Source organism: Drosophila melanogaster, chromosome 3L (genome assembly GCF_000001215.4).
Source record: "Drosophila melanogaster chromosome 3L".
NCBI classification, from domain to species: Eukaryota; Metazoa; Arthropoda; class Insecta; order Diptera; family Drosophilidae; genus Drosophila; species Drosophila melanogaster.
Genome location: NT_037436.4, coordinates 8,035,854 through 8,054,290, shown reverse-complemented (window position 1 = coordinate 8,054,290; position 18,437 = coordinate 8,035,854). Strand labels below are relative to the sequence as shown.

Here is an 18,437-nt window from a genome sequence, read left to right as displayed (position 1 = left end):
ACGAGGGGATATTACCACGACCCACAATTAATAACACTAGTGTTTTTTTCTTATCTTTTTGGTTTTTTTTTTTTGCATTGTAATTCCAAAGAACTTTATTTAGTTTGAAAGCATTTGTTTACGGTTTCTCTTCTTCCATATTTCTTTCTTTTTTTTTTTTAGTTACGTTATAATAATATTTAGTAAGTCTAATGCGGTTTTATTTAGTGTGGTTTAGTTTAGTTAATACAATGGTTAGTGTGTCTTTACGATTTCCATGTAAATTATGCAGCTTCACTTCGTCCTGGAGAAAGGATTGCATTTGGTAATTTACAATTCTTGCCGGCCCATTTACCACTACACGTGTATGTTTTGGGTCTCAGTTTCGTTTTAAGTTAGTATATCCGATTAATGTGGTTAATACATTACATATATACAGTTAAACACTTCATGTTTAATTTAGCTTGCGGGTCAAGGAAACCAAATTATGTGTAAAGTATTAGGGAACTTTGTTGCGTGCCTTTACTGGATGAGGATTTCTACATGATTGGAGTGACTCCATTTCGAGTGCTACATTATAATCGAGTAATATATACTTTTTACAACATTTAGCAAATTTTCCCGTACACATACAATAACTCGTATATCATATTTTTGCGTTAAGCATTTGCCATCGATTTTTTTTTAGAGGGTATAGGGTGTGTTTTATATGGTTTTAAATCGTGTTTGTTAACTACGTTTTGGAGTGTCCTACATTATAGCGTTTGCCTTTTTGTCGGTTAGCGTATCGAGTGTTTTTACATGCTACTTATAAGAAAAAATATTTGCCTTAATGTTGTCCTACGAAACAGTTATGTCATCATCATCATCAATGAGAAGCAATCACAAAGTTTTCTCTAAATTTATATACGACGATTATTACTATTATTTATCATTTTCTTTAGTATTTACATAATTTTTTGGAGTGCACAAAGCAGCCAGCTTCTGTCTGGTTAGTGTAAGCAACTAGAACTACATTCACTGTGGAGTCGAAGATGCTCAATTATCCATTTTGCATTTACACATCGAGTTGGTTAATCGTCGTTTAGATGTGGGTTAGTGGGTTCGGGTTAAAAAAACTGTGTCACAATTTCTACAAACAGCCTTTTGTTAAACATGGTAAACGTACATATATGTTGGTTATTTATATGTTATGCGAATTTGGGATTATTTCATATATGTATATAGGAGTATTTTGTAATTTTTACATTTAATAACCTGAGCGCAATCATTTTTATGTTTTATTCTACCAATCTTGACCAATTCTGGTTTCAATAGACTTCTCTCCCCTGAGAGTCTCATCATCATATATTTGGTTTATATTCAAAGTTTATGATGTACATGGCATCCTTAGGTATCCCGTATTCAATGGAATGCTGTCTTTGTACCTGTATTCTAATACAAACTTGAAGAATTGTTGGTGTGTGGTGTGTTGTGTTTTAATCTCAAATATTGTCCATAAATATACATACACATATCGTATATAGTGGGTGCTAGTTGTCTGGGGTTGCAGTGTTACATGGCTATAAATTCTAATTAGCAAATGCATTGGGTTGGGTTGGATCCACTTTAGGTAATGCGATAAATAAATAAAACAAAATGGATTCGTTTTCTTCTTTTTTTTGTTTTGTTCTTATTTTTTATACAAACAGTTTACACAATTTTTCGTTTTATCCTCATTTAACGTAAATTAATGCGTAATTCGTATCTAGTATATATAGTTAAGAATGATCCTTAAAATCGGTTTACAAGTCAAATACTAATGCAGTTTACAATTACAGTTGATCCTTAACTTATGAACTCATTTCAAATAGGCGCTACAGTCGCCAATCAAATTATATGGGCCCATATGAGCCGATATCTTGTGTCAATTACATTATGTTTTAGTTCAGACCTGCTCCAATCGGGGGTTGTGCTATTCGTGTAGTATAATGTACATGTCCATTACTTATCTCGTACTCGTATTATCTCATAGCTAACCGTCTTACTGAGCTAAGGAGAGAGATGTGGGCTAATTATTGGTGGGGGTGTGGAGATAAGGAGATAATGCTATATACACGGTGCCTAAACCGAACGAAAACTAACTATCCGTATGCGTAGTCGTATTGTATATGTACCACTACGGGGGAGTATGTGCTTATAGATGTAAATGATTTTGATGTCGATGCTGATGTCAATTTAATTCGAGCGGTTGTCTCTGGTCAAATGAGGGGGAAAACAATCTGTACTCTATATGTTTAAGGTTAAGAAAAACTTTAGTTATAAACAAAAGTTGAAAAGAAACTCTACTTTGCTGCACAATGCCTTGGCATTTCGGTGCCTTTATGCTTTTCTTTTCTTTCATTTCGTTTTGTTTTTGCTATGAGATCTCCGTGAAAGTTTTGAATTCATATTGGTTTTTGTTTTGTTTTTGTTTGTTTGTTTTTACGCTAATTCATCCATGTATATATATATTGGATAATATATATAATGCTATAATTAATAACTACATACATAAGAAAGCAGCACAGTTAAGAGAATCGAAGAAGAGAAAAGTTTAAGTTTAGCTTCAGTTTAAATTTCTTCAAGAGTTTCTTCTACTCCATCGTCGTTTTTCGATTAAATATTGATGCATTTGTTTTGCTCTAAACATTGAAGACAAAAGACATTCAAATACACATACACGGTATACGTTTTTTTTTTTTTTAATTTTGTTTAAGTGCTTAATCTACATCAAAATTTTGTCGTTTCAAATAAATGAAGTGCGAATTATATATTGCATATCCTCAATTAATCAATCATCATCGTCAAATGAGAAAACTCAGTCTTAAACATATTTAATGTTCTGGGCAGCCGAGGCCTTAGCAATTGATCCTCTATAACCGATCCTGTCCTGCACCTTAGCTATAGTCTATAGCGATGAGCATTGAGAGAGACAGAGGTGTAGTTAGTCGAAAATTAAACTATATTACATGATAATCAACTAAGAGCAAATTAATCATAACTAAAATCGAATTGATTCGGGCGGCGCCTTGAGACTCCAAGGAGAAATGGGATCCCTCCCTCCTTTCCATCCAGTTGGGATCGATCCGCTCGAATCATTAACTGGGGGCAGTGCGTCGTCCACTTGTTGGTTTTTCATTTGTTGGTTTGTTTATTGTATAGTTTACATTTATGAAACTAATGATTAAAAAGCCTAACAAACTATTATCAAAGCGAAAATTGTCGTAACTAAATTAAGTTGAAATTGTTTAATTTATATTTATATATTAATTTATATTGTATTTTTGTTCAGTCGACAGTTGAAACTTTGAACTTATTTCATCGAATAATTTTCCTTTTTCCTAATGAGTTAGGACTGACCATTTTTTTGTGTGGCCAGCTACATTTAGAGTATATTTCTAGAAACCAGTTTCAAAATTGAAGCTTCAAACGTGTTTGTGTAAATAAAAATAGTTGCATAATTTCAAAAGAATTTGTTTTTCTTTTAGCGTTTAGTACACATTTAACTGTAGCTACACACATTGCATTATTAAATGTTTTTTGTCGTAAGCTAACAGAATGTGAATCGATCCTTTTTGCGGACGAAAAGGACTATCGCTTGAGGTAAATTTTGGCAAACAAATATTGGATTTGTGTGCATTTTGTTATTATTTTACTTTAAATATATATATCAATATATTTAAGATTTAAGCATACTTGTATATAATGAATACGATGTCTGTGTGTGTTGCTAATTAATTTACATATACATAGTTTTAATAGGAGCTTAACATAAAACGATTTTCGGTTGTTGTTCATTTCAATTGAATTTTCGCTTCCAATTCATGTCAAGCACAACAAAATGTTTGCTTTGTTGCCAAAAAATTATAGTTATTTGTTAAATACGCTTTGTTTTTAGTGCGTAGATATTACTGCTGCTGCTCCTCCTCTCTCTTCTTAATTTCTTTTTTTTTTTTTAACATTTTCGTTTGCTTTCAACTTGCTGGTTTGCGTCGATACCGCTGCTGCTTTAACTACAGTTTTGTTGTTTAGACTAGTTTCCGTTGAGTTACGTTACATATTTGTTTGTCTATAGTATTATTAAATAATTGTTTTTGTTTTGTTTTAGTTAATTTCGGTGGTGGAATGCTTTGACTTTCAAACAGACAAACGCCCACTTAAAAGCCGTTTGGCGCTTAAAAATTATTCAATAGTTGTTCCTGGCTGAGTTATCATCTCTGGGTTTCGTCGGATGGGGATGGTGGTTTTCTAGGGATTTTTTGGACTGGGAATCGACTCCTCTCCTCCATGTTCTCGGCGGCAAGTGTCTATCGTTTGGCTGTGTTGCTTTTGTTTTGATTTTAGGCAGCAATCGCCTCATTTTGCCGTCATTCCCATTGGTGAGGCGAAGGCGGGAGCTCCGAAGGATGTGCCACAGTCGAACTAAATTCCAGGTGGGGAAAAATGAAAAAAACAAAAAAACGAATTTTAATATTGCATTTTAATGGGTGGCTTTAAGTTAAACATCTAGATTAGTGTGCTCATGCCATGTACAACGAAAGTTTTACAGAAAACATTTAAAGCTTTAATTTAAGACAAAATACTAACTAAATACAGAAATAGCTCCCATTGAAAACGAACTTAAAACTTAAAACGTGAAATGAAAATGTACAAAGTAGAACTACAAAAAGAGTTTCGGGTTGGAGGGGGATTTAAAGTACAAAGTTAAAGTTTCGGTTTGGTTTGGTTTGTTAATCATAATAATTTCAAGTCATTGAATGGTAGTTGTTCAAGCGTTCAAATCTACTTCAGTTCTTTCTTTGTCACTGCTGCTCAGCTGCACTGCAAATTGTACAAATATATATTTTTTGCATGATTTCCTGTGCAGTTTTCGAATTTATGTTAACTTATCCAAGCATATGGATGGTATTTTTTTAGGCTTATATTCTAAACCTTCATGGATAACGAGATGTTTAAGGATCAGGCAGGACAATGACTGAGCTAAATGATGGACTGACCGATGCGTGAGCTATTTACAAGTTAAAAATAAATTTTGCTTAATTTCAATTATACTTGAATTTGATATAAAATAGATAAATAGCTTATCTCAAAAGATAATATCTCTTTGGCACGGATATAATCAAAGCATATTCAATGGGTCCTTTGCAACGTTTAATGATAGGTGTGCATAACATTTGATATGGGAATGATTGCTTAGTTGAAACATGTAGGGAATTATGGTCTGTGGGTGCGTATGGGCTTTGGTTTACTGGATGAAATCTGCTGTACACGATTACGGATATATATATATATATAAATAGTATATAGATATATGAGTTGAATGCGAACACAAAACATAAACACAAAATTGATTATGGAGCTGGTTATATGCATTATGTTCATATTTATGATGCGATTTAAATCGTTTTAAATAGCTTTATAAAATAGTTGAAAATGTCTCTGCATATTTTTCAGTTTCCATTCTTAACATATAATGTTGTATATAATGTTGCCTTGCCAATTTTGTACTCAATTTTTTTTGTGACATTTGTAAACAATTTTATAATGTTCTTGGTTAGACTGCCGTATTTTTGTTGGATTTTTAAAACATGTATGTACACAAAAATGTTACGCAAGAATACCCATTTAAAAGAAATAAACGTAGAATTATAACTAAAAATTAAAACTTAATTATAAGGAAATGGTTAAAACTAAATAAGTTGTTCTTTTTTTGTTTCCTTTTTTTTTTTCATTTGGTTCTATACACATTTGCAAAAGGTAGGAAAGTAGATAAAAAGAAGTATGAACAAAAAAGGTGATAAACTAAATAAATAAATATTTAGTAAGTTTTTCGCTTTATCAACAGACCTAAGAAGGAGTAGAGAGACAGTTGCCGCCCCGAGGCCTCATTTTCTGTATCTGTATTATTGTATCTTTATCTTGGCTGTGCTTTCAATTCGATTTCGATTTCGATTTCGCTTTCGTTTTCATTATCATTTTCATTCGTCAATCAATCGGCCGGCAGATTGCGTATAGTATCTGGCGACTTATGCGTGTCTATATCGAGTCGTTCTAGTGAGAGGAGATCGCGCGCCTAGTATCTCGATCTGGACCTGGATCGGTTCTCGAGGACAGCGCAGCAGTAGGCGGCGGCGGATTGGAGCAGCGGCAGGAGCAGCAGTGCAAGTTGTTGTGGTAGTAGTGGTAGTGGTAGTAGTAGTAGATTTTCTCATTCTCATTGGCTTAACAACGCAAATATAACGATTCGATTTAATAGAAATTTCAAGATTAATATCCATGTTGAACAACAAAAATAAAAGAACAAACGAAAAAGATCATTTAAAAATAAGGTTACAAATTATAATCGTAGTTCGGTAGTTGGTTGGTAGAGAGTTATTATAGATATAGTTTTGGGTTGAATGGGACAGGTACGACAATTAGCGGAATAGGTTCAGAGATAGAGAGCATTACACGGAAGCCATGGTCAATTAAGTAAAACGATAAATAAAGTTCAAAATCATAAGTAAATAAAAAAGAGTGTATTAAAAAAACAAAAAAGGTTTACAATTTTGACTAAAGGTGTTAAATTTGTAAAATGTTTTTATTTTTTTTTGGGGTAAAGACAGGACTGCGTGCAGAGGTGGGAAAAGTTTAAAGGGTGGTGGAAGGGAAACTCATTTGGTGACATTGGCTAGGCACTCCTCCACTCACCTGGCGAAACTCTTGAAGGCTGCACTCTGTGGATTGATGCACAGCGGCACACGACCCGTTTGCAGCTGCTCGGCAATGAACTTGTGCATCTCCTCTGCAAGTTGTAATACAGATTATTTATATCCCTGCGATATAAAGATAAATTCCACTAACCTTTGACCTGCTGCACGGATGTCAGCTTACGTTCCCACAGATCATCGAAGGGCTGGCCGGCGGAGGGCTCAAAATCAGCCGTATACTGACGCATTCCGGCTGAGGTAGTGAAGCAGCATTTGCACATGCACGAGTGATAGCGCAGACGCCCCTCATCCAGATACGGATGCGCCAGGGCATCTGTCACGGAGATGCGCTTATCCTGCAAGGGAGTAAGGGAATTAGCCAAAGTGTTTCACTATGGATAATATATATGGAATGCAATTGCAGTTATGCTATGTCGTACCGGATCGAAGACGAGCATCTGGCAGAGCAAGTGCACCGCCTCGTGCGTGGCATGCGAGCTGAGTGTGTAGAGCACCGAGAAGGATGGCGGCTTGGGCGCCCGGCGCAACATGTGGGTGCGGGCGCCCTCGCAGGCGTGACGCATATCCTCCATGGTGGGCGTGCCAAGCAGCTCGGTAATCAGCTCCAGCTGCTGCACAGGATTCTGTGCCTGGAAGAGGATGCGACGGCCCAGCAGCTCGCCAAAAATGCAGCCCACCGACCATACATCCACCGCCGACGAGTAGTGGCGAGCGCCCATCAGAATCTCCGGTGCGCGATAGTACTGGGTGACCACCTCTTGGGTCATGTGCTTGGCCTGATCCGGCTCCTCGACGCGGGCCAATCCAAAGTCACAGATCTTGAGCACGCAATTCGAGTTGACCAGCAGATTGCCCGGCTTGATGTCGCGATGCAGGATGCGGGCCGAGTGCAGATATTTGAGGCCGCGCAGGATCTGGTACAGGAACACCTTGATGTGGTCGGCGGACAGGTGCTGTGGCGACACGATTATCTTGTGCAGATCCGATTGCAGCAGCTCCGTTATCACATAGCTATTGATCGATTCGAAGAGGGAAGAGTTAAGGTGGAAACCAATTTTGTAGCGACACAAGCGAAAGGAGCAAACAAAAGTTTGGAACTCCCTTCAACACATCTTTTTTTTTTTCGTTTTTGCCTTGTTTGTTTGTGCTTAAAACTTTTTCAATTAGTTACATTTGCTTTTAGCCCAAAAGTTTCGGCTGCGACGACCGAAAAGCAGCCACTCACTTTGCAAAATCGAATTTTTATAGTTTCTATGGGTGAAAGATTAATAAAATATTTGCTGTTGGTTTATAGTTTGAATATTTTCGAAAGTTCATTCATTATCCAAAAGTTCCGAGTTCATCAAAGGGTAGAAAATTACAAGGAGGCGGTTACTTTAAACATCAAAATTAAAAATAAAAACTTTTCTTCGTACATCTTAAAATGTTTGCCTAATGAAAAAAGTATTTCCGTTAAGTTTAATAATTGACGCATTATCGTATTAAAAAAAGTGCTAAGCTGGGAAAGACGTAAAACCACAAAAATTAAATAAAGAAATTATGGTTCCCTGAAAACCACAAAATTTCACATTGGCCCAATTTTCACTCTTCAGCGCTGAAAAGTTTTTCTTGTTTTCATATTGTAAAAAGGATACATTTCTTGAAAGAAATCCAAATGCGGTGGCTGTAGAATGTCCAGAGCTGAAAGAACCTGCAAAAAAATAAAACAAAAAACAGCATTAAGTAAACACGATCGCATTCAATAAATAAATACATCTCAAAAATATTACAAAGTCATTGAACTGGCGGTCAAAATTCAAATCCCTAGACAATCCAGTCGCAAATTTGCACCTCATTTCAGGGGGATTACGTGGGGTTGTGGTCATAAATTATGAAGATGCAATAAAAATCAAGTTGCATGTTAAGTGTCCCGGCTGCCGGGGCATTAAATGCCGCAAGTAAAAACGGTAAAAACTCGCCAAGGAAATTGTTGAACCCTTGATGATTTTACACACTACTACCGCCGACGAAGGAGATACCAAACACGCCACAGTTTGTCTGAGGGTCTTTTTTTTACCGCATGAGGGAGGAGGCCAAGTCGACGGTCGACTGATGGACAGGAGAGTGAAAAAAAGTTAAATATAAGTATATATATCTATGTGCAAAAATCCAGGGTGAACAAAAAAAAAACAAAGCCACAGACAGACAAGCGCTGATTTATTTTCGCTTGCGGTGAAGAGATGATGAAGGAACTTGCAGGGCAATCCACATCAAAAAATCTAACAGGAGGCGAAACTCAATGCACCCCTCCGCCGACCATTTAAAATCAATTTACAATATTTATACAACTCCAGTTGGGCCGCAAAATGCGTATAGTGAAAACAAAACAAAACAACAGCAGACAAAATGCTGCCTGCCACAATGTTGCACATTTAAGCCCCCTGCTTTCCACTAACATTTTTTGTTTTTTCTTTTCTTTTTTGTCGGCAGTTGGCAAAGCCAAAAGCAGTGCAACAATTTCGAGCACTTTTCGCGGGGCATTGCGAATGCAACAACAAAAAGTGCCGACAACTTTGGTTACTGGTTTTTATTTTATTGTATTTTATATATATGTATTTTTTTTTTGTTAACCAGCTTAGCGGCTGCCGTCTTGAGGTCTGAAACGCCGTGGCCGTCTTAAGTGGCAAAGTTTTTTACTTGCGCGCTCCACAGGAGCAACGCGAAATTCCCCCTCGTTTCATTTCGATTCCGCTCCTTTGGCAGCCTTTGTCTTATATTTATTTCCTTATCCACTCCGGCTGCCTACAAATTCTGTAATATTTCTGCAACTCAGCTACTGCATTTGTTGCGTTTGCGGTTTGCAACATTAAATGCGAGCAGGTGAAGGAAATCGACTAAAGGGATACACTACCTGTTACTTGAGGATTATTATAGATTGGATATTAAAAAATCCTCATTCTAATCCGAAGGAAGAAATATACACACTATTCTACATTTTAAGATATTTTAGATACGTAGTTAGGATCATCTGGCTTTAAAGCGGTTTAAACATGTTTGATATAGTATCATATCATATATTTTAAAATTATCTCTTTCCCAACAAGTCTGCACTTTTATCAACTTGTTCTGACATCTTAGCATTCTAAGTTTTTAAATCGCACAAATGATTAGCTGCTCGCTTGCAATCATTGCTTCAAAACGACTTTTAGATATGTCCGTATCATCGTGACCAAAATCTCTTCAGCATTCCATTAATATCTTGGATCTTGGTTAGGGTAAGCAAAATAAGTAAGAAACTTGTCGAGTTTCAAGTGTTTCTGAATGGTTTTTTGTAGTTTCTTTTTCGGTCAACTTCATTTACTGCACTTCACTGAACTTCAGAGCGCAGGCGCGTAATTTGGGTTGTTATTGTTATAACTCGACTCGAGCTGCATTTTTTTCCTTTTTCTCGTTGTTTTTGTTATTACTTTTTTTTTTTTGGGTCTCACGTGCAGCGCGCGGCTTGCAGCTAATTAACATTTTGGCTTGGGCTTGCAATCAGAAACCAAATTTATGCATTGTGCGCCGCCGAAGGCAGCTTCAAGTGTCCTTGAAGTGGTGTAGGAAAATGCGAGGGGAGGGTGGTTGGTGGAAAACCAGAAGGGGGAAATTAGCAAGCTAACCAACTTAGCAATAAAAAACAAAAACAACAACAGCTAACTGGGTTGAGTTAAACAATGTTGCACAGAGAGAAATATTTGCTATAAAAATGCAAAAATATATCGCACATTTTCTCTCAGTTCTCTATTTTTGTTTGGTTATTTATAACTTTTCATTAAAATTTAGTTTAAATATTCACATTTTTCGAAATTATAACGTAATCTCAAAATATATTTCCGTGTATATCTACAAAATTCTAGTTAGGTAAAGCTAGAGAGATACAAGTGAAACTGGTGTTCTACTTGCAACCGGCAGCTGTGGCAACCCACCTCAAAACCCACACACAACGCAACACCAACATAACACCAACACCACCTCAACCCCCTTTTAACCCACTGAGCGCCAGCTCTTGGAAACAACTTCCTCTTGGGCTGCACAACTAGAAGCTTTCAGCTTCCAGCGAATTTTCCCCTTAGCCACCATGTGGCTGGGAAAACAAAAGCAAAAGTGTCACCGCTGCGACTTCACAAGTATTTTCATTCCAAGCTGAGGGACAAATTTCTAGCTAAAAGATTGTCAGGCAGCAGCTGTCAACACATATTTGTAGCTAATTAAATGAGAGGGGGACTAACTCCAACGAAATTGACTATTACAACTCAAAGGGCTACAAATGTATAAAAAGAAGAGAAACCTTGAGAATCGACAACATAAATTTTCTTTGCTAGTTTCAAGTTTACAAGTAACTTTTTAAGAAACGCGCTTTTTTGTTGGTTCATTTCCTGGCAGATATGTATCTCTATCTATAGATAGGAATTAGCGGGAAAAATGGAACATTGTCGTATATTCGTTGCGGATTTAGCTTCTTATAAAATCAACATATTTATTTGCCTACAGCGTAAAGTCGACCGAAAGTGGCATTTCAATTGCAAAGAGCAAAAGCAATGCGAATAATAACAAAATTTGCATGCAATTGATGCTGCCAGCGCGTCAAACTCAATCATTTTGGCCGGAAAAGGGAGTGAGATTCCCGCATAGAGAATTGGATTTTGGGGGAATGGGGAGCCGCCAGAAGGAAGTTGACAGTCAGCTTCGGGGCTGCGTAGAAATGCGAAAAAAATCGAGGGAAAAAACTCCTGCCTCATCCGAGTTGCAAGTGAGAAATGCTTTTGAAATGTGCGCCACGTACGCTGCAATAAGAAATAAAATACAACAAAATGAATTCAGCCAACAGCAAATCGTTTTATTGTAATTTTTCTTTCTTTTTTTTTTTGCGTTTGCCATCGAAATGGGCAACCGATAATGGGGCGAAAACATTTTGCAGCGATTTACAAAACTGCAATGCATAAAGCATGAGTGCAGTCATTTGTGGATGTGAAAAGCAATTGAAAAATCGGGATAACATTCAAGATTTTGATTGATTGAAAGGGTCAAGAAGTTGGTTTTAGCTAAAGAAAATATTTTACTTAATAGAAGGAAAAGCATGCAAACGATTGAATAAGTAATTCGATTTTTGATTGAATAAGTAATATTTTACATTGTGTTACAATATTTTAGGCTTAAATTACCAATCAATGTCTTCATTTAAATACGTCTACAATTGTAGCACCTTCCACCAAATCATTCAATCAATGCTGACCTCAAATAATATGCCGAAAAATCAATTTGGAAATGAATACCTCACCATACTCCCCTCATCGAATTCACAACATTCGAAATGGAGGTCTTTCATTGATTGAGTTATAAATAGTTGAGTCGCTCAGACCATATGAAAACTGTATGGTACGCCCAATTTGCAATAAAATGCAAGGTACCACGTGCCAAGCCCAGTGTTTTTCCGATCCCCTCACCCCCTCGATGTTGTCAACAACTTGTCTGCTGCTTCAATCGCTCTGACTCTGTCTAGTTTCTCGATACCTCTCTTTCTGGCCAACCGTTTGGAGTTGATTGCACTTGTTTGCCATTCCCTGAATGATGTCTGTCATGTAGGAAATGAAACAGGAAACACAGGCAGATGTAAAAACATTCGAAGAAAAAAAAAAATAAAAAATGATTTTTTCTCTTTAGAAATTCACTGGATTTATGGTGTGAATATGAGTTATGTTTGTACATCACTGTATATTTCTTATATATTCTCTTTTTATTAATTAACCTTAAAAAGATTATTTTTCTCAGTGCAACAGTACAATACACCTCCAGCGTTGACAACAAAGTCGCGCCTTCAATGTGCTTCTTTTATTTCCCCCAACCGCGATTCATACACCCACCTATAGCCATTTATGCATATTAATAGAAAATTTGCATATTGGGCAAGGTGTTACAGCAAATGCTGCTGCTGTTGTTGTTGTTGTTGTTGTTGTTGTTGTTGCTGTCGCCGACATATGGAATCAAGATTGGGGCGAAATCTATGTAGCTGTCTGCTCCATAACGCCCACTTTTCCTATACCTCTTCATTATTGCATTACGAAATTCACACGCAGCGAAGCGCGAGTAGAAAAGAAGAAAAAAAAAAAGCGAAGAAAATCACAAAAGGAAATCTTGTAGGCTGATGGAAATGATGATGGGTGATAAACAGAGATAGCAGCTATATAATATATGCTGTTCATCACTCTTTCGGCATTAGATTTTCCCAGCGCAGACAGCCCACGGCCTATTTGATGTCTAATGAAGTTGAACCAATCTGGAAATGATTTAGCAAATATAAACTATTAGAGGGGAGAGACCGTGACATTTAAGAGTGCAGCGAATTGTATGCGACAATTTATCGATATATGTAATAGCAACATGCAAGTTTTCGCAATAGACTCTTCGCTGACTTTTAACTTTGAATGCAAATGCCAAATATACCAAATATGGACCACAACAAAAGGTTCTTGATAAAACAAGAAACAAAACAAAAAACTCATGCAAAAGCCAGCGGCACGTGCAGCGCAATTGCAATGAATATGTAAATAAATTTAAAGCGCTGACAATCCAGAGAGAATATATGTATATATATATAGAAAATGCCCCATAAAATCGCATAAGACATTTGACCCTCAACAGTTGTCCATATATACATATATATATTTTATGTATATATGTATATGTATATGCTAATATATTTCAGCCAAAAATTGCAACATGCATTTATGCATTTATTGCCATCGCCTCTGGCTGTTTCAAACTGCCACAAAATGTTGTACAATTCACAGATTTTTTTCGGTTTGCGAACAAATTTGTTTGTCATAAATTTGCTGCATTTATTTAATGCTGACAGATCGTGAGCCAAAATCGATCATAAATGGGGAGTAATGCATTTTAAACAATTTTATGCAGAACAAGCTGTTTTCTTAAAGCATTTCCACTTTATTTGATCTCTTATTAAGTTGCTGCAATATTTTAATACATAATCCCATTCTTTTTTTCCAGCCCTGTGATTTATTGTAGTTGCAGAATCACTACCAATCGAAACTGAAACGCAGCTTAACCCTTTAAGAAATGAACTGTTTGAATTCAATGAATTTACATGCCCGCATCAAACATTTAATTAATGACAATAATTTCAGCGAACAATAATTCCACTTGAGCAGAGAACAACGGACATTAAATGGAGGGCGTATAAATGGAAATGTGAAAAAGTTTCCGCAAAAGGGATATATATTTTTGACTGGCTTACAATCAAAAAAAAAAAATTCCTCCCCTGGCAGCTGTATGTGTATATCATGAAAAAGAGCCTAGGACTAAAGTGGAAAATATAATTGTTAATAAATTTACGGCCCAAAAAAGGGAAAAACCAGCTAAAGGCAGCCGAACTGGCACGCACAAAGATTTAAAGGATAAATATCCTGCGCAGTTAAAGAGCGACTACAATGACAACAATCAAAGTGGCGTGTATGTAAATATTTTAATTAAATTTTTATGTCATCAGCGAAGGTATACAAGTTTTCGATAATAATAAAAGAAAGGCATTCACACTTACATTTTCATGCTTGAAGAAGCACAGCATTTTCAGCTCGCGAAAAACGCGCTTCGATGAGACCAACGATTGGAACACATTTGGCAGCTTCTTCAATGCCACTCGTCGTCCATCGCGAGGATCTGTGACGGCCCTGGAAAATATGAAAAATATTGATTATGAATAAAAGCAATGCAACAAAATAGTATAAAGTCTAAGAATAAGTTTGCCTTCTTTCTCCATTGTTACATATCAGCTTTGCTGTTGTGCAAATATTCTTGTGCTTTTCATTGCAGCTAAAGTTAATCTTCAACTTCTTGTTCGCCGCTCAAGTGTCGCATTATAAACAGACCTTAATGGAGAATTCTTGAGCACGCCAGCCCTGGCATAAATGTCATTTTATCCTGTCGACCAGACAAAGCACAGTGAAAATCAGACAGAACCGGCGAAAGCAAACAAACATTCGATGGAGTTTAAAAGGTTCGTTCAACTTTTTGCCTTGACAATGCCAGAGTTATTTTTCTTCTTTTGTTTTCCAGTCCAGCAGAACCACCCCCCTTCCCCCTCTCGGAAAATAGCTTTTCTCTATTCGAGCCTACGAAATGGCGCCTAGAAGTAGGCAAATGTGTATTGTCTCGCAATTGATAGGCGCACACAAACACACACACACAGTAATGGCCACAAAATTAGCAATACGAAAATTTGCGAAAAAAGGTCAAACAGCAGACATGTGGGTTGGGTTTCACTTGGTCTGGTGCAGAAATTGAGGAGAATTAATCGAGTGGTGTTTGCTGTGTCTTCGAACACCGACGACACAGAGGCGTCGTTTTGGCTTTCGGACAACTTTTATAATGCCATTGGCCATAGCTGTTGGGGTGTTCGATGTTAGTCAGCGCGTCCTGTTCTGTCTGGGGCCAAGTCCTTGTCCTCTGTCTGCCCGACTCCTTTTTGGAGCATTATACACAGCCAGAAAACGCGGAAAACTAAGGTTTTGTTTCATGTTTTTTAAGCCTTTTTACCATAATATAACTAACTACTTCCATGTGTGTGTTCTATAGTTTGAAAATTTATTTTTCCTGTGTCCTAATATTTTGCCAAGTTTTCTACTTTTTTCCCATCTTTCAGCCTTGTCCTGGTCGTGGTGAAAAATATTTTTGTTATGGTCTTCAATAGCCGAAAAGGAAAACTGCGCAGCATCTTCCATTTCTCCGGTTACCGAAAGTACTTTTTTCCTCTGTTTTTCGAGATTCTGGTTGTGCTGCGTGATAAGTTGAGGCCGTAAATCTTTTGGCCCTGTTAGTTCGTTTGGCCGACGACATTTAAGCGTTCAAAATTATGGCAAATTGCTGCAGATTGAATTGGTTTGTGTGCCTTTCTATCTGCGCCTGTGTGTGTGTGTGTGTATGTATTTCTGTGTTTTTGTTTCTTGCTGGATGAGTCAGCATCCAATTTTTTGGTAGCATACATTAGGGCGCTTTTCTTGCGGGCAGAAAAGCGATTTGCATGTCTGAGTTGCGAAAACGAATAAAATCGTCTAGGCACAATGTCAGAAGTGTTAATGATAATGAGAAACGAAACGATTATGCTAAAATACAAAACAACAAATGAAAAAAAAAGTCAGACAAATGAAATGAGATGAAATTGTTTTGCTTGCATGAATATATATCGTGAAAACCACTCCTCCAACTGCTTAAAACAAAGAAAACTTAAAGCAAATCTAAAATTTTTCAAATCTCTCATCAAAAAACTATTTGGCCCCAAGAAATAGTGCATCCCAGTGGGAAAGAGTCGCACCCATTAAAATTTTATGGTCATCTATCAAAGTCGCCGGCGCGAAGGAATCTCAAAATCAAGAATTCACTTTGTTTGCGATGAATTAATTGGGTTAAAATCAAAAATTGTTTACATCCAGCACAGTGGAACCACAGAAAGCGAACCGATAAGACCACATACATGGACAAATGAGTCGAATGATGCGGAATGATAAAAGGGGCCAGATAGAGACGGCAAGAGTTGAGCAGAAAGAGAGCGCACGATAATGATGATGATGGATGACAAAATGCAGGCACTTCTTTAGTGTGAGGAAGCGCGCGTCATGTCTGTCCATCCCCCTCTGACCTTCGCATTTGATTGGCCCCTCCCACAACATTTTCCCCGCCCATGTTTTTCCTTTTTCATTGCTGCAATTTCTGATGTTGTTTCATTTCTTTTTCCCCTTCTTTCAATGTCAGTTAATGGGAAATCATTTATCATGTGCATGTCCCTCTAAGAAAATAAAGAAAAGAAGAGAAAAAAGGGAGAACCAGTTGAAGAAAATGAGTCTTCAAGCAGGGGCAATGGCGATATATACTCGAAACGAAACAAAAAGTGCCAGAACTAAATGATAATTACCCGAGACAACAAAGAGATCAATAATTTATCATCTCTGACCCCGTGGTCTGTCCTTCAATTTGTGCTGGTCTCTCCATGTCTCCACTCAACTTGAAAATTTGTTATAGTTTACCCCATCCGATTGATCGAAGCCAGCGAAGTAGCGAGAATAGAACCCATCCTCAATTTTCTTCTTGCTTTATTTTCAGGTGTGTGTGTGTGTGGTGTGTGTGTTTGCGTTTCGTGTTCAAGTGCTCGGAATCGAATCAAAAAAGGGTTTATGGATTTGCGGACAATGGAGGTTAAGCACTGGAGAAAAAAGTTGGGGAGTAGTAGTCGGTGGCCCCAAAGGATGGAAGAAAACTTCAAATTGCCATTTCGTTGCTCCGAAAGTTGTGTCACATTCTTATTTTATTTTTGCCATCTTTTCTTTTCTGTTTTTAATCCAGTCCGCAAACGAATTCAAATAACCTTTTTATTGACTCCGGGCCAGTTGGAAAATTACAATTTTTTCCGGGGTATATTGTTTACAACGCTTGGAAATTATGAAGGTATGCCTATTTTCTATATATATTAGTTGCAGGGTATTTTCCCGTCGATCATTCCTAACTCCAGTGCACATTCCTTTCGAATGCTTTGAGCAGCTTAAGCCGAAAAATAACTTTTCAATGACTTTTCGGGTTCGGACCTCCTCGCCTGCGGGTCACATCTGCCTCAACTTTACATTATTATTTCATTCCTCTTCCATTTTTTTTTTTTTGCATTCCCTGTATTCCATACATACTTTTTGTATTACACAAAATGATGTTTTGGACCCTTCCTCTTTTTTTTTTCGTTTGAGAGGCCAGCCAGCCAGCAGCATCAGCAGCCGTCGCCCTCATCTGCTTGCATAATTTCATTTTTGATTTCTTCTGACACTTTGCACATGCTTTTTGAATAACTCATCACCTTGTGCACTCATCATCAAACATTCTTGGCCAAGCCACACCCCCTTCGAGGTAACCCCCCCTTCACGAGCCAGCTCCTTAAAAGCTGATCCATCCAAGTGAGCATTTGTTGCCTTTGGGCCTTTAACTTCCTGCTGCCGCAGTCGTCGTCGTCGTCGTCGTCGTCTGACTCTGACTCCCTTTTTCCCCATCTACCAGATCCACCCGTTCATTGAACCCTCGGCATACTGGTTCTCATTCCCCTCGAATATTTTAACTCGATTCAAACACTTTTAAAAGCAATTTGGTTTAAAAAGACAGGCAAAAGTGGCACATTTACACAAGCCATATAATATATATAAATCACGAATTCGGTACTTAGTTTCTCTGAATAAAATATACAATGAAACCTAGTCATATTTAATAATAAAAAATCGCAATGAAACCGCTTTTAAAGTGCATCAAAATGGCCCGCTCGCATATCGCTGTTCGAAGTCCTCAATTACTAATTGCAGTTTTGCTATAATTATAGGCCCATTATATATGCCACATGTGGCAGTCGACGGGGTGGCATTTTGCATTTGGTCTGCGTGTAAATTACTAATTTGTCCTGTTGTCCTGACGTCGCTTTGATTGTCTCTGTCACTCCCCCAGCACCGACAACTGTCCGTCCCTGTCGGCCTGCTCTTTGTTTGCCCTGTGATGTGCTGATCCATCCAATTGTTGTGCTTCTGTGCTGATGTAAGCATTTCGCAGTGTCCATTATTTTGGTCAACCACCGGCAGAGAGTACGTTGGATACAGTGAAAACTCATGGGGGTGTACACTTTATCATATGCCATATGCTTTGTAAAAATCATCTCTCAAAATCAAAAATACT

At 37.4% G+C, this 18,437-nt stretch overlaps 1 protein-coding gene across 8 annotated transcripts in view; it reads right to left on the bottom strand.

Moving 5' to 3' along the window:
• Nucleotides 1-143: 143 nt before the first annotated feature.
• Nucleotides 144-18,437, bottom strand: part of nmo (nemo) — a 75,102-nt gene continuing 56,808 nt past the window's right edge. For 4 of the 8 annotated variants that reach the window (NM_168249.3, NM_168248.3, NM_001370048.1 and 1 more), the window contains 6 exons: nt 14,287-14,416; nt 8,345-8,400; nt 7,130-7,721; nt 6,844-7,045; nt 6,691-6,784; nt 3,958-4,422 (listed from right to left, as the gene is read on the bottom strand). In NM_168249.3, the coding sequence (NP_729317.1) occupies nt 4,368-4,422; nt 6,691-6,784; nt 6,844-7,045; nt 7,130-7,721; nt 8,345-8,400; nt 14,287-14,416 (1,129 nt within the window). In that variant the 3' untranslated portion in view covers nt 3,958-4,367. Of the gene's footprint in view, nt 4,423-5,847; nt 6,222-6,690; nt 6,785-6,843; nt 7,046-7,129; nt 7,722-8,344; nt 8,401-14,286; nt 14,417-18,437 lie in introns of all 8 variants that reach the window. The other 4 variants (NM_168252.3, NM_079243.4, NM_168251.3 and 1 more) reach the window with 3 other exon arrangements.